The sequence below is a fragment of the Salmo salar genome, chromosome 05, assembly GCF_965601325.2.
Source record: "Salmo salar chromosome 05, fSalSal1, whole genome shotgun sequence".
Classification (NCBI taxonomy): Eukaryota; Metazoa; Chordata; class Actinopteri; order Salmoniformes; family Salmonidae; genus Salmo; species Salmo salar.
This window is the reverse complement of record NC_138295.1, coordinates 28,292,491-28,315,781: the sequence shown is the minus strand read 5'-3', so window position 1 is coordinate 28,315,781 and position 23,291 is coordinate 28,292,491. Positions and strand designations below refer to the sequence as shown.

At 41.6% G+C, this 23,291-nt stretch overlaps 1 protein-coding gene across 3 annotated transcripts in view; it reads left to right on the top strand.

Annotated features, from left to right (window-relative positions):
• Nucleotides 1-23,291, top strand: part of si:dkey-237h12.3 (teneurin-3) — a 153,952-nt gene that overhangs the window by 5,434 nt on the left and 125,227 nt on the right. For all 3 annotated transcript variants that reach the window (XM_014199203.3, XM_014199200.3, XM_014199202.3), the window contains exons 2-3: nucleotides 13,236-13,647; nucleotides 15,982-16,257. In XM_014199203.3, coding sequence (XP_014054678.2) covers nucleotides 13,380-13,647; nucleotides 15,982-16,257 — 544 coding nt within the window. In that variant the 5' untranslated portion in view covers nucleotides 13,236-13,379. The remainder of the gene's footprint in view (nucleotides 1-13,235; nucleotides 13,648-15,981; nucleotides 16,258-23,291) is intronic.

Sequence of the window (23,291 nt, the reverse complement as noted above, 5' to 3'; positions counted from 1 at the left end):
CTGTTTGGCTGATCTGTTATCTCACCAGTTTTTTCAGAATTCTCACTGAATCCTCTTGCTGCTGTTTGAGTTTTTGGCTGTGAGACAGATTGATATTCTAGCTCTTACATGGTCCAATCGATATTGTTTATAAATCAATATGGATGGAGTATATTTTATTGATTTTATATGACTGTAGACAAAAGAAAGGAATTGTGTCCTTCTTACATTTATTCAAACTGTGTGGGTTACCTTTTGAAATAAATGAATGAGAGACACTAGTTATGTTTTGTTGCAGCAGTGCCATGGGCGAAAGTTATACGGTACTGCATTATTACATTTTAAGGTAGGTGAGCAAGCTTTTGGATCTCAATCAGAATGACAATGACAGTTTCTCTTTGAAATGTTCTTTAATAAACAGACTGATATATGTGGCACATGATATGGTCTTCATAGATACATCTGAAAAAGTCCTAATGGATACATTTATCTCCCTGGAATTAATTTGGATAAGCACAATACAAATTATACATAAAATGTATGCACGTATGACTGTAAGTCACTTTGGATAAAAGCATCCGCTTAATGACATATATTATTTTATTATTATATTACATAGTTTGACAGTGTGGCAGCGGAAACTTGACGGTTGTACTCTGAAAGTCAACCAAATACTTTTTGGAGGATTGCATGCTCTTGAAATGTACTTATGGTAGGGATATTTGATGACAGCCTGTGATGTATTGCCACCACGGTTCTTCACTACACAGTATGCTGTTGAAGAGACACATGTTAAGGGCAGTTGGCTACCAAAACTGTCCTGCAATTTGTTTTAACGCCTACTACTGTAAGACTTTAGCTATTTTAAACCATAGCCACTATTGAAACACATAGCATCTGGACTTAGTATCCAAGTCACTTATTTGGCAAACTGAAATATGGACACTTCAGATGCTTTGGCTGTATGTATTCCTTTGGAGTTGTGTAACATCGATGTGAGCCATACACACCTTTGTACATTGGTTTCCAGCAACTCCTGCTCAGTATAGTTATGGGGGGTACTTGTTTTTCACTAGCCAAACCCAGCAGGCAAAATGTGGCATGGGGCATCATAATTATGTTTTTCTGGTTGTTATCTGTTTCTTTTCAAGTGACGTCAGATAGCTTGTGTGATGACTAACATTTTCGGAGACCTGAAGACTTGCCTAGGCTTTAGCTCAGCTGGAAAACACAGTATTAAGGCACACAGACGACACAGGATCAAACTCAGACTGTATATGTTTTAGACAATGTACCAGCTATTGTTTAATCATGAAAGAAAATAAATTGTTCTCCAATACGCGGTTCCTTAGGTGCTTGAAAAACTAAGCTGCGTGCATTGCAACTTTGGTTTGTTTCTGCCTTTTATTTCTGGGCCGAAAGCCACCTGCGATTAGCCACATGGTGGCATCCTGCTGACCAGGCGCCAGGGGCCATTCCCGACTCACTGGAGCCTGTCTCTGGAACCAACAGATTTACATTCATATCCCTCACTTGCAAGCATATGTCAGCTTTTAGCAAGAGGACCGTAGTAATAAGATTGATCAGGAGCGGGGCTGGCATCGTAACAAAGAACCTCAGGTATCTTTCGATCAACGCTTAGTAGGGAGACTGGTCTGTGGTAACATTGATCTACCCAAATTCTCATCTTGTTGCCTGTGTAACTCGAACCCTTCTTTGTCACAGATCCATAAATGACGGCCTTCGATCACACTGTATCATGCAGTACGCACCAAAAATACAGTTTAAACACAGTGAGAACTTGGAAAGATGCTTTAGTTCTCGTGATATCCATGTGCCGTTTAGTGCTACAGAATTTCAATAAAAAATGTGTGAACAAAACAACCCACTCTAGATGTGGAACTAGAGTACAAAGCTTGAAAATCTCTGAACGATCTCTTTGATCACCCTAAATGTTGCTTTTGAACCCTCTCTTTCTAAGGTCTGGACAGTGTTTGCCATACAATGCAATATTGGCCCTCGCAAGCTTCCTCTGAAAAGGAGCTGCCAAGTGCCTCAGGTCAGGCTCTTTTGTGTCCCTCAGACAGCCCAGTGGGATGTTGGATGTCAGCTCTGCTCGTCGATGGAGCCACTTGACGACCTCAATAATTCAGTTGAGGTGACCTGGGTAATGCCAAAAGCCCCTGGTCTGGCAGGCTGATGAAGAGCCATGATAGACCAGGGCCAGCTGTTACTTTCTGAGGGACCCTACTCAGCAACACTTCTCCCCTATTCTCAATGGTGGCGAAGCCGGAAAATATAAAAAATCAAGATATTGAGTAGTTCGGGGGAAAAAAATTGTGTCGGTGTAATGATATACAGGTCAATGGTCATTGGCATCCAGCACGCCATCACTTGTATTCAAGAATTTGGGCTTTTTCACCCCCAGAAATGAAGAAACAGCCAGCACAACGTCAGTGGAATTTCAGATGGATGTTTCTTTAATAAGGGCTGCGGTCTTTCTGTATTCTGATAGTGTGTTATCATGACCTATATATTCTTCCCCATAATGCTGACACCTGTAGAATAAAATCCCCCAAGTTAATTTTTCTGTTGTTTGATTAATGCACATCTTTAAGTGGCAATATACTCATTATAGTATTCTCTGTTAAGTGCATAAACTGCATACGATCATGTTGTCCCTAATTTTGTCATGCATGTAACAATTCACAGATGGCTCCAGTTTGACTATGCGGTAGTAGGCTTCATTGTCTGCACAAACAGAATCCTATCACAATTATCTTTCCCTGATTGTTTAGACTGTCTTACTGAGGTTGTTAACATGGAGTCAGACTCTTTCAGAAATCACAATGCCTTCTTTTAACCAATTCATGAGTTTAATGTATTGCCAGCTCACATTGTATGATTCAAATATATCTCAAGAGAAATGGAAGCGTTTATCCTTGCTTGCAAAAAGAAAATATGATTTTTTATCTACATTCAGACTCAGCACTTTTAAGTAACATCCAGCATTTTAATGTTTAACCAATAACATGGTTTGAATGCAGACAGCATTCGATTTCAATTTTGCTTTAATCCATACATATTATGTCTATGTTGATGCTTCAACATTTATGCCACCTCATATGCCATTGCCAACAAACAAGTACTTTAGGAACAATCCAAGTAGAATTTACTACCGAGACATAAATAAGGATATATGTAATTTAACATTTAGGAATGTTTGAGAAATGTTTTGCCAATCAGTAATTGAAGTGTGACACTCTATTTTCATTTCCTCACCAGTTTCATTTGAGGCTTCAGTCCCATTTTCTTTCAGTTATTAGAAAATGTGTTTGACAAATGTTATGTTCATCATGCCATATTTTGAAATAGCACTGAACCAGTCATTCAGTTTTCATTCAACCAGTCATTGTCAGTTAACGTCAGTGCCTGCGATTGCCCTGCAACCTCATTACAACTCCACCACTGCCCAAATGTAATTTATTTCTCTAAGGGCATACTGATCATTGTGCTATTTGACTGTAAATTGTTACAATTCTGTTGATTTTATATTTTCAGACGATGCAGTCAGCTCACGCAGGTAATCAGGCCTAATTAATTTAAATGTGGTGAATATTCACAACCTTGCCCAAGCAGCCATTCCTACACAGTTCCATGAAGTAAATTTAGATTAATAATATTCAGCACCTCCTGTATACAATAAAACAACTTATATTTCTGTACTGATGTGTATTATTTAGAAAAGGAATGGAACATTGAATTAAGGCAGTGGCTAATGGAACATTGAATTAGGGCAGTGGCTAATGGAACATTGAATTAAGGCAGTGGCTAATGGAACATTGAATTAAGGCAGTAGCTAATGGAACATTGAATTAAGGCAGTGGCTAATGGAACATTGAATTAGGGCAGTGGCTAATGGAACATTGCATTAGGGCAGTGGCTAATGGAACATTGAATTAAGGCAGTGGCTAATGGAACATTGAATTAGGGCAGTGGCTAATGGAACATTGAATTAAGGCAGTAGCTAATGGAACATTGAATTAAGGCAGTGGCTAATGGAACATTGAATTAAGGCAGTGGTTAATGGAACATTGAATTAAGGCAGTGGCTAATGGAACATTGAATTAGGGCAGTGGCTAATGGAACATTGAATTAAGGCAGTGGCTAATGGAATATTGAATTAAGGCAGTGGCTAATGGAACATTGAATTAGGGCAGTGGCTAATGGAACATTGAATTAAGGTAGTAGCTAATGGAACATTGAATTAAGGCAGTGGCTAATGGAACATTGAATTAGGGCAGTGGCTAATGGAACATTGAATTAGGGCAGTGGCTAATGGAACATTGAATTAAGGCAGTGGCTAATGGAACATTGAATTAAGGCAGTGGCTAATGGAACATTGAATTAAGGCAGTGGCTAATGGAACATTGAATTAGGGCAGTGGCTAATGGAACATTGAATTAGGGCAGTGGCTAATGGAACATTGAATTAAGGCAGTGGCTAATGGAACATTGAATTAAGGCAGTGGCTAATGGAACATTGAATTAAGGCAGTGGCTAATGGAACATTGAATTAAGGCAGTGCCTAATGGAAAATTGAATTAAGGCAGTGGCTAATGGAATATTGAATTAAGGCAGTGTCTAATGGAACATTGAATTAAGGCAGTAGCTAATGGAACATTGAATTAAGGCAGTCGCTAATGGAACATTGAATTAAGGCAGTGGCCAATGGAACATTGAATTAAGGCAGTAGCTAATGGAACATTGAATTAAGGCAGTGGTTAATGGAACATTGAATTAAGGCAGTGGCTAATGGAACATTGAATTAAGGCAGTAGCTAATGGAACAATGAATTAAGGCAGTGGCTAATGGAACATTGAATTAAGGCAGTGGTTAATGGAACATTGAATTAAGGCAGTGCCTAATGGAACATTGAATTAAGGCAGTGGCTAATGGAACATTGAATTAAGGCAGTGGCTAATGGAACATTGAATTAAGGCAGTGGATATGATTGTGTGCATACATACACTACCATTCAAAAGTTTGGGGTCACTTAGAAAGCACTTTTTTTTGTCCATTAAATAACACCAAATTGATCAGAAATACAGTGTAGACATTGTTCATGTTGTAAATGACTATTGTAGCTGGAAACAGCAGATTTTTTTATGGAATATCTTCATAGGCGTACAGAGGCCCATTATCAGCAAGCATCACTCCTGTGTTCCAATGGCACGTTGTGTTAGCTAATCCAAGTTTATCATTTTAAAAGTCTAATTTATCATTAGCAAACCCTTTTGCAATTATGTTAGCACAGCTGAAAACTGTAGTGCTGATTAAAGAAGCAATAAAACTGGCCTTCTTTAAACTGGCCTTCTAGGCAGAGTTGCAAAGAAAAAGCCATATCTCAGACTGGACAATAAAAATAAAAGATTAAGATGGGCAAAAGAACACAGACACTGGACAGAGGAACTCTGCCTAGAAGGCCAGCATCCTGGAGTTGCCTCTTCACTGTTGACGTTGAGACTGGTGTTTTGCAGGTACTATTTAATTTAATGAAGTTGCCAGTTGAGGACTTGTGAGGAGCCTGTTTCTCAAACTAGACACTCTAATGTACTTGTCCTCTTGCTCAGTTGTGCACCGGGGACTCCAACTCCTCTTTCTATTCTGGCAGCCAATTTGCGCTGTTCTGTGAAGGAAGTAGTACACAGCGTTGTACGAGATCTTCAGTTTCTTGGCAATTTCTCGCATGGAATAGCCTTCATTTCTCAGAACAAGAATAGACTGACAAGTTTCAGAAGAAAGTTATTTGTTTCTGGCCATTTTGAGCCTGTAATCGAACCCACAAATGCTGATGCTCCAGATACTCAACTAGTCTAAAGAAGGCAAGTTTTTTTGCTTCTTTAATCAGCACTACAATTTTCAGCTGTGCTAACATAATTGCAAAAGGATTTTCTAATTATTAATTAGCCTTTTAAAATGATAAACTTGGATTAGCTAACACAACGTGCCATTGGAACACAGGAGTGATGGTTGCTGATAATGGGCCTCTGTACACCTATGTAAATATTCCATAAAAATTTGCCGTTTCCAGCTACAATAGTCATTTACAACATTAACAATGTCTACACTGTATTTCTGATCAATTTGATGTTACTTGAATGGACAAAGAAGTGCTTTTCTTTCAAAAACAAGGACATTTCTAAGTGACCCCAAACTTTTGAACGGTAGTGTATAAGGGGAGGTGTGAGTCTGATAACAGTATAGGGTAGGTATATAGCTTGCCTGGAAATAGATGAACAGACGTTCAATAGGGCATGGACAAACATGCTATTACCACTTCAGATAGCCTACAACATGTCAATATCTCTCTTTCTATGTGATCTTAGGCAACATTTTTATATTTGTTTTTTATATTCTAAGAGCGAAAGTGATTGCCTCATAGTCTGCGATTTTGCTTGCGTCAGCAGATTTTTGCTTTGTATTAAGACTCAATGAACATTATTCATTTGAGTGTCGTTGTGGTTAAAGCTGATTGGTTGGATTTGTAGATATCTCGTTGCTGTTTATTATTTTGTGTCCTGTCTCACATGAAGAGATGCATTTCACCTCCGTGTCAAGCCCACCTAAAGTGAATCGCTGTATATTTCAGAGAAATAAATCTCTGTTAGTTCTGGTTAAATTTGGAGTCTTAACACTGTTATACTCCCTCTGACATCATTGCACAACAGTACACGTGATAGAACAGCAGAGTATGTACACAAAAATTTACGCTCCTTTTCAAAGACAAAACTATAACAAATGTATTGGTACGCCCAGTGGCTCTGTTTCACCTTGCGCATATCTCAGCTTTAAGGTGAGGTCTATTCTAATGTAAGAAGTTGACATACTTCAGCATTGGTGTCTACTGATGCCTGAGTTTCTGGATTTCTCATCCTATCCATGATTGTAAATAACATCAAGATTTCTGCAAAGACACCTGAAGGTATTTAATGATAAAACTCACAGCCTCTGTGAAAGGACACACACACACACACACACACACACACACACACACACACACACACACACACACACACACACACACACACACACACACACACACACACACACACACACACACACACACACACACACACACACACACACACAGACACACACACCTATCAGCTAACTCAATAAAATACACCACAGGTCTCAAAGTTGTACATCTTGCATTAGCATGGTCCCTGTTGTAAAGCTTTAGACAGATTGAACAGAAATCTGGTTCTGATGGGATCCAGACTAGAACACAGGCAGAGCCAGGAAATCTGATGGCATCCAGACTAGAACACAGGCAGAGCCAGGGAATCAGATGGCATCCAGACTAGAACACAGGCAGAGCCAGGGAATCTGATGGCATCCAGACTAGAACACAGGCAGAGCCAGGGAATCTGATGGCATCCAGACTAGAACACAGGCAGAGCCAGGGAATCTGATGGCATCCAGACTAGAACACAGGCAGAGCCAGGGAATCTGATGGCATCCAGACTAGAACACAGGCAGAGCCAGGGAATCTGATGGCATCCAGACTAGAACACAGGCAGAGCCAGGGAATCTGATGGCATCCAGACTAGAACACAGGCAGAGCTAGGGAATCTGATGGCATCCAGACTAGAACACAGGCAGAGCCAGGGAATCTGATGGCATCCAGACTAGAACACAGGCAGAGCCAGGGAATCTGATGGAATCCAGACTAGAACACAGGCAGAGCCAGGGAATCTGATGGCATCCAGACTAGAACACAGGCAGAGCCAGGGAATCTGATGGCATCAAGACTAGAACACAGGCAGAGCCAGGGAATCTGATGGCATCCAGACTAGAACACAGGCAGAGCCAGGGAATCTGATGGCATCCAGACTAGAACACAGGCAGAGCCAGGGAATCTGATGGCATCCAGACTAGAACACAGGCAGAGCCAGGGAATCTGATGGCATCCAGACTAGAACACAGGCAGAGCCAGGGAATCTGATGGCATCCAGACTAGAACACAGGCAGAGCCAGGGAATCTGATGGAATCCAGACTAGAACACAGGCAGAGCCAGGGAATCTGATGGCATCCAGACTAGAACACAGGCAGAGCCAGGGAATCTGATGGCATCCAGACTAGAACACAGGCAGAGCCAGGGAATCAGATGGCATCCAGACTAGAACACAGGCAGAGCCAGGGAATCTGATGGCATCCAGACTAGAACACAGGCAGAGCCAGGGAATCTGATGGCATCCAGACTAGAACACAGGCAGAGCCAGGGAATCTGATGACATCCAGACTAGAACACAGGCAGAGCCAGGGAATCTGATGGCATCCAGACTAGAACACAGGCAGAGCCAGGGAATCTGATGGCATCCAGACTAGAACACAGGCAGAGCCAGGGAATCTGATGGCATCCAGACTAGAACACAGGCAGAGCCAGGGAATCTGATGGCATCCAGACTAGAACACAGGCAGAGCCAGGGAATCTGATGGCATCCAGACTAGAACACAGGCAGAGCCAGGGAATCTGATGGCATCCAGACTAGAACACAGGCAGAGCTAGGGAATCTGCTTTCAACAGACAAACACCTCTGTGTCTCCAGAATCCCTGGTGTCAGGAGAGAACAGGCAGCAGCTGATGGAAGAGTGCCCTTGTTACTCCTCACCCCATTCCAGAGAGTTAGAGAGAGGGAAGAGAAAGGAGAGAGGAGAGGATAGAGACTCGACAAGATGAATTATGCAAAGCTGTCAGAGCCGGCTATTGTTGGAGGTGCTGGCTGTGTTAAAGTGAGCCGGCCTGATCCCCACCACCCTCCATCACCACTTTCACGACTCCCTTGGAGAAGGACCGTACGGTCCCTGCAAAAACAAATAGGAAAGGGCGAGGCCACAGAGGGGAAAGGATGGGAAGGGCAGCGAGCTTGGAATCGTGGTGGCAAGTGGAACAGAGGGGGACACGATGGAAACGATAACCATGTGTTTTTATTGGCTTTATTTACAGACTACAGAGTCAGGGTTTACATCAGGCAGTCATTGCTGGATTTTGGACCCTATCTTTTTTAAAAAGCCAATAAATGTAATAGTTGATCGGGAGAAAAAACTATCTTATTACAAAATAATGCTTTTTATTTACATTTTAGTCATTTAGCAGACGCTCTTATCCAGAGCGACTTACAGTAGTGAATGCATACATTTCATTTCATAATTTTTTTTTTGTACTGGCCCCCCGTGGGAATCGAACCCACAACCCTGGCGTTGCACACACCATGCTGGCGTTGCACACACCATGCTCTACCAACTGAGCCATAGTTGATCAGAAGAAAAAAAACGATCTTATTACAAAATAATGCTTTTTATTTATTGATGGAAATATCAGTCAATGGAAATACATTTGACCATCAATCACGCTTATAGGTCTATAAGTTAATTTGCTTTAGTGGAATTAAATTGGGGCGTGTGTATTTTCATTAGTCATCATTTATCTTATTTATCAAACACAACTATCACATGCGCACAGCATTCAGAGCCTATTTTCAGCTGGATTTCTCCTGCAGCTCCTCAGCTCGCTGCTGCTGGAGTGAAACGTGTGATTTGATAAGACCAGTCATTGCACAACAATTCTAAATGCAACGATTAAAAATAGCTACTATTTTTATTTCTCAACTGGCAATTGAAGGGTGCCTCCCATTCACCATTCAAGTGCATAGTCAACAGTAGGCAGTCTATCACCATGCCACCCAATGTGAGCTGGAGGCAGTATGCATTTTGAAGACATATACTTAGTCTTTTGAAACCTGAATGTTTTACTTCAAATTGTGAGGCATGTCTTTCCGTGTTTCAAAGTAGCCTAGGAACCATAGAAACGTGGAGGCAATTATTTTATAAAGACTTCCTCACATGCATTTGAAACCAGCATTTTTCCTCTCTTCTATTGGTTTTCAAATCAACTTTCTTTCATTGTCTAGAAGCCAAAGGCGCAATCCTAGTCATATTAGAAACCCATCCTAGTTGTTGCATCTTTAGATTTCCCCTCTTTCTAAGTTTCTAACAGACATTTTTATCTCTGTCACATGTGGAACCGCTCGCATCAGGTGTGCTGTTTAGAATGGTGTTTTCCCGCAAATTGCATTTTGGCAAATGTTTGTAAATGACATTTTATTGGCTGCTTCATTACAGGAATTGCATGTTCTGTTAAGATGAATTACCATAATTTAAATGTGAATTCTGTCATTCTGAGCACCGTGGGTGGACTCGCTAATGGGTTACGCACCCAATGCATATGGGTCCCATAATTTCTCAAATGGCCGTTAAATTAAACTCTTCCCGGTCACATTGTCCGGCGCCTCATTTTTCTTACGGAAACCCTGGGTCAGGGGGTCTGAGTTAATATTTAGAACAGGCTTTCGGAAATGTAATTACTTGAACAAAGAGGGCTTCGGGAAGATTTGCCGTTTCAGCAGGGAAGTCTCCAGTGGCTACTCTACTTTCTCTTTGCAAAATGCTGTTTGTGCTGACGTCAGGAATGTGGGTCACTTCAGTTGAAACCAATTTATTTGGCTCTATTGGCTCTGAGCCACCTCTGTGGTGGCTTCTCCTTTGGCCCCCTCATGTGAATCGCGAGTGTGAAGCAAAAAATTCCAACACACAATCCCTGATTTTGTGTCCAAACAAGAGAATAGAGCCTAGATCATAAAAGCTTATATTCTCGAAACTATGTTACCAAATTGACTTCAAGACATTGCGTGACACTATATTATATATATGGTGTATGGTTAATGTTTAGAAGAAAATCGAGACTGTATATAACAGAAGAAGCAGGTTTAGGAGGAATGTAGTACTGTGCTACGCTACATAGATCATGGAGTGTCACTTCCCCTTGCCTCACTGCCTTGTCACTGTGCCCCTATAATACTGCAGTGTCGGCTTTTCCTTCTTGAGGTCATGGGTGACTGGCTGTCTCAATCAACCATATTATCAAAGGTGACACATACAGACCAGAGGGGTAGCATCCTAACAGTATGTAGGACAGTTCTCAATCTGAATGGGGAGACGTGGGGATAATTGTTGGTGTATTGCGGTAAGGCACTACGTGGACATTATGTAGGCCTATTTGTGGTTTTGGTATCCAAGCAACGAAGTGGCCTAATCCTTAGATAGAACTTCCTTGAGTTCACAGCACAGCACACTATACCAGACAGCTTCTATGAGTATCTCCCTAGTGTCCTCAAAGCGTCCCCATGTACAGGAACTACCTTCAGTACATAGAGGACATTTTGATGAACTCCGAAAAATGTTGGCGTTAGTAACTTTGGATCCTCCTGAGGAAGGCAGTATGTGTTCACATTAAAGAAGTTCCCGGTCGTTCACCTTTCTTTGTGAGAATCCGGCCCGCCACGACATTTCCCCATAACACACCCATGGGGACTTATAGCTGATTAGGACACTAATCTTATTCCCCCTGTTGGGTTGTCGGCAGCTCGACAGACAAGGCTCTTAGCAATAACGGCTATCAGCCCCTGTGTATCTTTACAGGTCTATAAATCAGAACGGATCACAATCAGGGAGGTTTGTGGGTGGGTCCGTTCTTGGCCACTGCACAGTTATCTTTGTAAATGTGGGTTAACATCTCCACTCTTGTCTCTGCGTTTGAAAGTGTCTTTTAAGATTTCATCTCTGCATAGAAAGAAAGAACAACCTGTCACCTAGTGAAAGGACTTCTCAGCAAAATTCTCAATAAAAACTTTGAGGTCTAGAAAATACTTTTTCATTTCTCTTGGATCCAAAGTTTCAGTTTCAGTACAGGAAAATGTGGCGGTGTCTGATGCACCTGTCTTTGGGCTTCCAGCTGAGTCAAGACAGAAATGAAATCTTCACCAGTGAAAATCCCCCCTTTTCACACTCTACACTTAATAGTAATGGATAATTAAAGTGTCTAAATGACCTGTCGACCTCATACACAAACACACGTCCAAGTTGTGGACAAAAGGAATTTAGTCAAGACAATGGAGGTCTGAACTGAGGCTGAAAGAATAAAAGAAGGGGGGAGTGAGAGGAGAGGAGATCTGCTTTATAGAGGAGTTCATGCAAGGATGGTGGGGTTTGAGAGGTGATGGGTGTGAGTGGGTTTACGGGTGGGGTTTGAGAGGTGGTGGGTGTGTGTGGGTTTACGGGTGGGGTTTGAGAGGTGGTGGGTGTGAGTGGGTTTACGGGTGGGGTTTGAGAGGTGGTGGGTGTGAGTGGGTTTACGGGTGGGGTTTGAGAGGTGGTGGGTGTGAGTGGGTTTACGGGTGGGGTTTGAGAGGTGGTGGGTGTGAGTGGGCTTACGGGTGCGGTTTGAGAGGTGGTGGGTGTGAGTGGGCTTACGGCTGCGGTTTGAGAGGTGGTGTGTGTGAGTGGGCTACGAGTGGGGTTTGAGAGGTGGTGTGAGTGAGTGGGCTATGGGTGGGGTTTGAGAGGTGGTGGGTGTGAGTGGGCTTACGGGTGGGGTTTGAGAGGTGGTGGGTGGAGTGGGTTTACTGGTGGGGTTTGAGAGATGGTGGGTGTGAGTGGGTTTACGGGTGGGGTTTGAGATATGGTGGTGTGAGTGGGCTTACGGGTTGGGTTTGAGAGGTGTTGGGTGTGAGTGGGCTTACTGCTGGTGTTTGAGAGTTGGTGGGTGTGAGTGGGCTTACGGGTGGGGTTTGAGAGGTGGTGGGTGGAGTGGGTTTACGGGTGGGGTAGGAGAGATGGTGGTGGTGTGAGTGGGCTTACGGGTGGGGTTTGAGAGCTGGTGGGTGTGAGTGGGCTTACGGGTGTGGTTTGAGTGGTGGTGGGTGTGAGTGGGCTTATGGGTGGGGTTTGAGAGATGGTAGTGGTGTGATTGGGCTCACGGGTGGGGTTTGAGAGGTGGTGGGTGTGAGTGGGCTTACGGGTGGGGTTTGAGAGGTGGTGGGTGTGAGTGGGCTTACGGGTGGGGTTTGAGAGGTGGTGGGTGTGAGTGGGCTTACGGGTGGGGTTTGAGAGGTGGTGGGTGTGAGTGGGCTTACGGGTGGGGTTTGAGAGGTGGTGGGTGTGAGTGGGGTTACGGGTGGGGTTTGAGAGCTGGTGGGTGTGAGTGGGCTTACGGGTGGGGTTTGAGAGGTGGTGGGTGTGAGTGGGCTTACGGGTGGGGTTTGAGAGGTGGTGGGTGTGAGTGGGAGCTTTTGAAGATTAAGTGGGGGGATTAGTGTTATCTGAGCTTCTCGTCTCTCCCCTCTGTTTTCCAGGTAGAGAGCCGAATGGGGCTAAGTGGACAGACAGACAGATATACAGACGGATAGACAGAGGGACAGACTTACCAACGGCGTAAACCGGAGTGGAATATCCCAAAGGGAGCGTCTCAGGAGAGAAGGACACAGTATGCAGGCAGCATGGAACAGGTGAAGGAGCAGCAGCCTTTCTGCTCACTCTCCAAGAACCAGAGAGACCGAGAGAGAGACCGTGAAAGGGAGAGGGATCGGGAACGGCGTTACACCGCATCATCGACAGACCAAGAAGGGGCCTGCCGTGTGCCAACCCAGAAGTCCTACAGCTCTAGCGAGACGCTGCAGGCCTACGACCATGACCCCGCCCGGCTGCTGTTCTCAGGCCGAGTCAAGGAGATGGCCCACCAGGAGACCAATGACTACAGCAGGCCAGGTCAGTACAGCCACAACTCTATTCCAATAATATGAAAGGATGATTCATAATATGTCTGCTATTTGGATATCATTTGTTTCATATGTGTACTTTTTAAACATACTTAACTTGGGCACACATGGAGTTTGGTATAAAAAAAAATTGCAAGGTGTATTACAGAATTGAAATAATTGTCCGCTGTTGAGCTCATTGACATAGGAAAGATAGATAGAGAGATACTATATTAGTAAGTCTATCATTCTTTCATAGGGCCTCCCATGGGTTTCCTTGAAAACTTTATCTTGTTAATGCATGATTCATTAACCAGCATTCATAGTTTGTCATTTGAGGTTTGTATTACTCTATGATGAACAGTAGAGCTCTTTTCGATCTGTGCAGTATGTACAGATCCAAAGAAAATGATTGCGCTCCACTTGACATACCGTTGATAATTACCCATTGAACTGCTGAGCAAATAACCCACCGTTTTAATTGGTTGTTGGCAATTGGTAGGAAACGTTCATAATAAGAAAAAAGTTGGGTGGTTTATTTTAGTGTCATAGACGATTCTTGATTATCTAAAATTGCATATTTTATGACATATTTCTCATTGATGTCTGCTAATTGGCGCCAACTGGAAATGAATTGCATTCTAATTAGGCTGTGGGAAGAAAGTTCATTTCCCCTTTATTTCTAGATCAAATTACAACCTTTAATGAAAAGGTAATGAACGATTAGACTTATTATCACTTCAATTATCAATAATTGTTATTTACACATTTCAAAGTTGTATCTGTTTTTAAAAGTAAATTCACACCTTAAGTCAAATGTATAGTTTAAGGTTATTAATTGTCTTTTGAAGTTTATAACACATGACATACAATATTGTCAAAGTCCGGAATTGCTCCGCTGCAGTTTTTACTTTAGAATGTTCTTTGTCAATTTCACTTGTTTAAATTTGTTCTGCCATGAAATAACCAGTAAACTAAATCAAATGCAAGAACAGTTTTAAATGAATTTATTCATTGCTAATTTACTTATATTAATCTTGCTACCTGTCTTGTCTGCACTAATGATATTTCTATATTAATGTGGGTAAAATACATGTGTGTAATCTTATGCAGCATGACAGTACATTCTTTATTATTCAGCTAGCTGAATCATTGTTTTTAACCGAATGACTTTGAATGTATATATGAAAAAATATATATCGATAAATATATACACCTAACAAGAATTTCCATCCAAAGATTGTTTTAGTTCTGTCCACGCATTTAGAAATATAAATTCAGTGAAAAGTACATTAATTGTAGATTTTTGCTGTTTACTTCAGATTACATTCTTTTTTTTCTCAATCCAGCATTGACATCCTGTAAATTCCCTTGCATCTCTGTTTTTCACCATTTTGTTTCTCTATTAAATCAACACTTTAGATCCAGATTTACAAACAAATAAGACACAGAATTGTGGAACTCTTTCAATTTACAAAAAAATATAATTTGGGTAGTTGTACAGTGAGTCTCTTTTCTCTGAGTACGCGCCCACAGTTTTTAAGGAACTCAGTCTGGCTTTCAACTGACTCTTGAAAGTTGTAATAGTAGAATGCACGAGGTGCAATTTCAAAATTGAGTAGTGCATCATCAGTTTTCCTCTTGTCATGTCAGTCATTGCATACATTAGAGAGCTATTTATAACTTGTCAGAAATGTCCAGAACAACTATCCCATCTCAGCTAATGTTTTTTAGCTAGGTAGCCCATAGATTTTGTTGTAACGTTTGAGTCGCTGAAATATCACATGAATACACATTAGACATGGCAACATGTATTGAATTGCAAGAGAATGGGCTTTAAAACTGCAAAATGTTCACTGCCCCCGCTTGACAAAATGTGTAGAATTGCAGGAAATAAGGTTTAAACCTGCAAAATGTTCTCTCCGCCAACAAGAGGGGTGTGAACAGTTTGTGTCAAACTGTGCTTGTGCCCATAGAAATAGACGTGGCGCGCATGCACGGTGGGGGGGGTGTTGTTTTCAGCAGAAGTCCTATCACCTTCTATCTTACTTGAATGTACAGTATGTCTGTTAGTGTGACGTGTCTTCCGATTTACTGGTTGGCTTTTGTTTTTGTGAGGCTTCTATTTGAGTTAAGCCTACGGCCCTTCTAAGAACAGACATTTTAAGATTCACAAAAATGTTTAAGCTACACATTGTGGCAAAATGGCAGTCATTGTAAATAAGGATTTGTTCTTAACTGACTTGCCTAGTTAAAAACGTCCGCACCAGATATTCTGGGTATTGGATTGGGGTTTGATGACATTGTTGAATTATAGGCCCGCTATTTGGTTTTGTCTGTACAGGACAGGCCTTCTCGCTGAGGCAACTTGGGATATGTGAGGCCTCCACACGCAGAGGCCTGGCCCTCTGCCCTGAAACGGGACTCTCGCACCCCCTTGGTAGCTACTCCAGAGGAACGGTCCCCACAGAGAATAATGAGCTCACATCCCCGGAACGTACCATGGCTCTCTGGGGCAGGGGTGCCAAGTCAGGCCAAAGCTCATGCCTGTCTAGTCGCTCCAACTCGGCCCTTACCCTGACAGACACCAAAATGGACAATAAGTCGGACAACGAAATTGGTGAGTCTGCCACACCTTTATTTGTTAATTGTGATCCCCCTTATTCCTGTTTTTGTGGAGGTTTAAGTAGGTAGGTTTAAGTAGGAAGTTAATCGCACAACAAATGTGCAAACTAGTAAGCATTGTACCAGTATTATTTCATTGGTGCTCAGGAAATCTCTTTCATTGGTGGAAGCGATAAGTGGTGGATTCTGATTGGGCACGTGCAGCTGCTGTTTGGGGATAAAAGGCATGTTTCATGGCCTCTTGTGGATAAGAATTTGTTCTTCCAATTGAGTGTTTGGTAGTCACCTGGTCATCTCCACATGGAATCAGGGGAGTTTGATAAAGTTTCCCCTTGGGCTAGTGTGTAATCAAAGATAGCTTTGTATAGCGTCGGTCAGAGATTTTGCATAGAAATTCCACAGTAGTTGAACGAGCACACACAATAGCTGATTTAAGTAGGTTCAATGGTTTGAAGTGCAAATTTGATCATGCTCGAAACCCGAAATTTAAGACTGTGCTATTCTTTTGAAGGAAGATCTTCTGTGCATCAAATGCGGGATAAAAAAATATACATTTCTGTTTATACTTATCAATATTGCTTTAAGTGATAAATGACTCTTTCATTTTGATTTAGAAAGGGTTTGTACTCAAACGAAAAGCAGTCTATACAGCTATCTAAAAACAGTTGTTTTGTTGATTTTGTTGTGTATAGAATGTGAGGCACTTTCAATGTATAATATTCCTTGCAGTGATAACTTTGCTTTTATCCTGCATTCGTCAATGATTTTACAAAAAGTACAATGTTTTGCCTCCAACTTTGAAGTGATGTTATTGTCTATTACTTATTTATTCACGTCGTTGTGCTATTATATTTTCTTCACATCAACCATGGTCTCAAATTTGTTCTTAGAGCAGTTTTGACAACTTTTGCTGTTGTTAAGCTAATTTGAGGAATACTTTTATCTTTAATGCTCTCAAAAAGCATTGAAAATCGATTTACCATAGTGGTATGTATTGTCATCTCATATGTTTGCTATCACCATACTTTTCAATAAGCATTACCAAAGGTACAGAAGAAAGAGAGATGATAGTGGTTGATTATCCAAGGATTATCCACAGACTTTCAACTGGCCAGAACATATAGAAAGGTTACATGGTACAAAGGAAATATTTTGTGTTCAGAGCAAACCATTTATATTTCAGTTACGTCCCAGACAGATATTCCACACCACTCTTGAGATGTAGATCTGAGATGTGGATCTTTCGCCTCTCTTAAGTGCCTTTTTTCCTTATATAACATTATTTTGTTTATTATAGTCTCCAACTACTTTGTGATTACTGCTCATGTAGAAAGGGCTTTATAAAAGACATTTGAATTTGATTGGATGGAAAAACGTGTGGAAAATAAATTTACGCAAGGGTAGTGATTAATGTTCCCACCAAAGTCCACATCTGCTTGTTCACACACTTCAATTTCTGTGTCCTCATCTAGTTTATAATGTCATTCCAAATAACTCAGTGATGACGTGTAATGGGAGTAAAATAAGACATTCAAGGCACCTAACAAGGTGTTTTCTTATTTCCATCCCTTTTCCTCCATGTTTGTTGCAGCTGTTACATGCGATTTCTGTGGCTCAGAAAGCGCATTGGAGTTAGCTGGCTTCAAAAGGCTCTGACCTGGCCTCCTACCCCCACTACCCCCCGCAGCCTCTCTCCTTTGGAGTCTCTTTTGGAGATGTCTGGAGTGCTGCCGCTGATTTGGTCTTGTTAGTGCGACTCCCCGCTGTGACTTTTATCTCGCCCAATTTCCACCCTATTATTTTAATCATAGGGAAAATAAGCAATACGTGCTACATCTTCTTCGCATGTAGCTAAGCTACCACCCGTTAGGAAGGCGCGGAAAGATGCCCAGAGTTCTCGAATTTTAATTAAACCCTAACCGCGGGTAACTTTTCCGTCAGTTGTGCTTGTTTGTTTATTTGTCGCTTAACCTGATTTGGATGTTTCGTTGTGAATGATAAGAGGTTGAGATCTTGACGGGTCATGCGCTAATCAACAGCTACATTGTTGATTTGTTATCGTGTTATCCTTATCTTGTATCTGATGGCTACTTTTATTTTCAACTGGAGCAAAGGGGAAAAAGTCATCCTTTAATACTGCTTTAGATCGCATTCTTTCTCTCTTTTTGTCATGAAGCATTACACTTTCGACTTTCACTATTTAATGAAGCAGCTAAGAGGAATTACCCATCCAAAGGTTTCCATCAACTGAATATGCATGTGGAAGCCGTTACAAAGGGGCGTTCAGCTCCACTTATTCATAAATGAACTCAATATTTCATTGTAATTTGCACCGTTCTGGGCAGTCAGACACAGAAGACTACTACAGTTTTGGCAGACTGTCGGGCTATAGCATCTGCAACTGTTAATAACTGCCTGATCCAAGAGAAAGAAGACTAAGATTAAAGATTGTGTCTTTGCTGGCTGTGTTTCATCCCAAAAGAATCCAGAGAATTTAGGTCCAGATTGACAGATTTACTTTGTTGGTTGTTATGTTGGTTGTTTTGTTGGTTGTGATGTTGGTTGTTTTGTTGGTTGTGATGTTGGTTGTTTTGTTGGTTGTGATCTTGGTTGTTTTGTTGGTTGTTTTGTTGGTTGTGATGTTGGTTGTGATGTTGGTTCTTTTGTTGGTTGTTTTGTTGGTTGTGATGTTGGTTGTTTTGTTGGTTGTGATCTTGGTTGTTTTGTTGGTTGTTTTGTTGGTTGTGATGTTGGTTGTGATGTTGGTTCTTTTGTTGGTTGTGATCTTGGTTGTTTTGTTGGTTGTTTTGTTGGTTGTTTTGTTTGTTGGGATGTTGGTTCTTTTGTTGGTTGTGATCTTGGTTGTTTTGTTGGTTGTTTTGTTGGTTGTGATGTTGGTTGTGATGTTGGTTCTTTTGTTGGTTGTGATCTTGGTTGTTTTGTTGGTTGTTTTGTTGGTTGTTTTGTTTGTTGGGATGTTGGTTCTTTTGTTGGTTGGGATGTTGGTTGTTTTGTTGGTTGTGATGTTGGTTCTTTTGTTGGTTGTGATGTTGGTTCTTTTGTTGGTTTGGGATGTTGGTTCTTTTGTTGGTTTGGGATGTTGGTTGTTTTGTTTGTTGGGATGTTGGTTGTTTTGTTTGTTGGGATGTTGGTTCTTTTGTTGGTTTGGGATGTTGGTTCTTTTGTTGGTTTGGGATGTTGGTTGTTTTGTTTGTTGGGATGTTGGTTGTTTTGTTGGTTGGGATGTTGGTTGTTTTGTTGGTTGGGATGTTGGTTATTTTGTTGGTTTGGGATGTTGGTTCTTTTGTTGGTTTGGGATGTTGGTTGTTTTGTTTGTTGGGATGTTGGTTGTTTTGTTGGTTGGGATGTTGGTTGTTTTGTTGGTTGGGATGTTGGTTGTTTTGTTGTTTTGGGATGTTGGTTGTTTTGTTGGTTGGGATGTTGGTTGTTTTGTTGGTTGGGATGTTGGTTATTTTGTTGGACTGTTGTGTTGGCCCTGATGATGGGTTATTGTCTGTTCAGCGTCTAATTACAGTGAAACAAATTGATTGAGACAATTGTGCCGAATCGTACCCTGTCGACAACAAATCCAATGCCTTCTGAACCGATGTCCTCAAGAGCATTTTAACAGCTGTTTTAACATATTATTAATGTTATGTGTCTGTGACATTTTATCAGCGCAAAAATTGCAAAAGAAGTCCAATTTATCCAAACAATGAAGACAGCCACCAGACACCTGGCAGTTTTACACACCACTCTCAAATGGAGTATAACTCCTGGCTGCTTTGTGTGAACCCTTCCAGTAAAAGGTTAATTGAATTACATGAGAAGACATTGTAACATGCAGTGCAGCACAGCACACACCAGAGAGATGTGGGTATATGAACGCACCTCACAGACAGACACACACACACACACACACACACACACACACACACACACACACACACACACACACACACACACACACACACACACACACACACACACACACACACACACACACACACACACACACACACACACAGACACACTGGGAGTCTAACAAGCAAAGGTTACACACCGTCTGTCAACTCCTGCCTCAGATCTGTGTCACATCATGATTACAGTGGAATCATTCTATTGATCATGGAAGATAAAAACATCCTCACACTGCCTATATAATTCAATATGGCCTAAGTTGTGAATATACAGAATAAGTAAAACCTTAAGTTTGGTCATCTGTGATGTTTTTGAAGAAAATTCTTAACTGGCTGCAAAGCATGCATTCACATCTTCCCAGAGGGCTGAGAACGCGTCAGTGTGTTTGAGCCACAGACCCCTCGTGGCCTGAGCGCCCTGGCCACGTCCAACGGTTGTTATTTTCTCCTCTTCTGGTCCCATTGACTGCTCCCTCTCAGAAGAGTTGCCTCTATCTTTTGTCGGACCGTGTCAATGTATGTAGGACACTGGCTGCGTGATGTGTGTACAGCGCAGAGCTGTCATGGGGGTAGCATGCTCATCCATCAACTGAACCCACACTGCTTTCTATTTTGGTGGAAGACAGAGAGAGCTTGGTGGGGAAGATTTCCTTGCTGTTTCATTGGGTAAAGGGTCAATTCCATTGGATCTGAACTTCTGTTAATTATTTCAGAAGACATGGCTTGACTCATTTCCTTTTAGCTCCTAGTGGAGAATAATTTCTGCCCAATTCATACCTTGACGACCTCTTTTCTAAAATAGTTTTCAATTCATCCTGTGTGGTTACAGAGGAATTGAACCTGGCCTTGTTGTCCAAACAGATTGCGCTTGCCATTGTTGGTTAGCCGTTGGTAAGCAAAACACGCCATTGAGCTTGCCATTGTTGGATTGATTTTGGTAAGCAGTTGCATACACCAGACCAGACTGCACAACATGCTATTATAATTAAGACCTACTCTAGCATTGTCAATTACCAGACCTACTATTGACTGTACTGTATAGAAAGGGCTCATTTCATTTCAATAGGCAGCCTGATGGAGTAGCTGTATTAGCCTCCAACATGGAAACAGTTAGGGGTCTATTTCTCAACACATGGCAACGGATTCAGGCTGTGTGTTGAAGGCTGTGGTGTATATATAACTGTCTCAGAGCTACTTGTCCTTTTCCTTTCTTTTCAACAGCATTAGCATCATTAGCATCTACTCAAGTGAAACATCATGTTCCTTGAATAATACAATGCAGAGCTAATTCCGATCGTTGGTGGCTTTTCCCCTGTTGATGCACTGTGTTTTTTTGCTGGAGCAATCTTAGCTTTTGTAGACATGAGAGCAAATCAAACACTATGGCTTAGGACTACTTGTCAAACGGCCAAATCACCTCAATGCTTATTGACGCTCCAATGTCGACTATATGTTTTGAATGACAACTCTTCTCCGATGAACTCAGATATTGAAAAGGAAGGGAAAATGGTTGACAAGCCATTATAATACTGTGTGTATCCCTGTAAATAAGATGGGAATTTATGGAAGCATAAAAGAAGCTATAAAGAGTGAAAATAAAAATAAAAATGATTCTTATATGGCATGTTTTAAACATGAGTCACATGAGGGAAACTCACATTAAGAACAGTCTAATAGTCAGAGGACATGCATGCTGTGAATATGCATGCTAGGGGTGTGACCGTTTTAATGTTTCAGCGAAATTGGGATCCTTAACGCTAAGAGTTGTCACAAAACTACCACTAACAGGTCTCGATAATCATCATAAAGGGAAACAAACATTTAACAAATACCTAAAGCAACAACGCAGCAGTGTTAGTAGGAGGAGAAAAACGGCTATTTTTTAACTACTTTATTAACTGGAGCTGTAATGCATGAGGGAGAGTGAGAGGCTTGAAGCAGAGCAGCAGCTCTAATGGGAGTGAGGAGGGGAGCAGGGAGGGGGAAAGAGATGGCAACCAAGTTGACTTGCGCTAATTTATTGCTAGTTATTTATCATCTCATCTGGTTACATATTCCCTGTCTTGACTGCACCCAGAGAAGGTAGTTAACGTTAGCTATGCTACTTGAGTCTAGCTAGTTAACGTTAGCTAAGCTAATTGAGTCTAGCTAGTTAACGTTAGCTAGGCTAATTGAGTCTAGCTAGTTAACATTAGCTAGGCCAATTGGGCATTCATACCATACTGATGTAGGCCATCTGCATTGTGAATTTGAGAGGAATTTTATGAATTTTTATTATAATTTTACTGGAAAACCGATACAAAACTGGCAGTTTAAACGTTAAGAAAATGTTTATATTTGTCACACCCCTAATGTATGCAGTGGTATTTTGGAAAATCAAATGATTGCAGGCACATACACATGCTCAAACATGCTCACCCACACACACATACATGCACATACACGCACAAACACGCACGTGAACACACACACATGCACGTGCGTGCACACAAACACACATGTACAATCATTCAAACACACACACACACACACACTTTACATGCAGGAGAAAGGTCAACGTAACGGAGAGGAAATAGAGCCATTGAGATGATTGATGACAGTGACCAGGGAGGACAGTGTCACTTTCATTGTCAAACTCATTATATTATTATTATAGAGTCCTCCTCTTCTCATATTCTATTTCTTTTCAAGTACAGCCCAGCAGAAACACTCAATCATATGAACATTCACTCACTCACGCACACACACAAACTCTAGCACATGCACACACACATACTGTACACACGATGAGTGATACGGAACATCTTCAACCCTTAAATGTGAAGAATCTCGATTCTCCTTGACTGTATAGCGCTTCATACAATGTACAAAACATCCCCCGGCTATATATACTGAGCTAAAATATAAACATTTCAACGATTTTACTGAGTTACATTTCATATAAGGAAATCAGTCAATAGAAATACATTCATTAGGCCCTAATCCATGGATTTCACATGACTGGGCAGGGGCACAGCCATAGGCCCACCCACTTCGGAACCAGGCCCACACACTGGGGAGCCAGGCCCAGCCAATCAGAATGAGTTTTTCCCCTCAAAATGGCTTTATT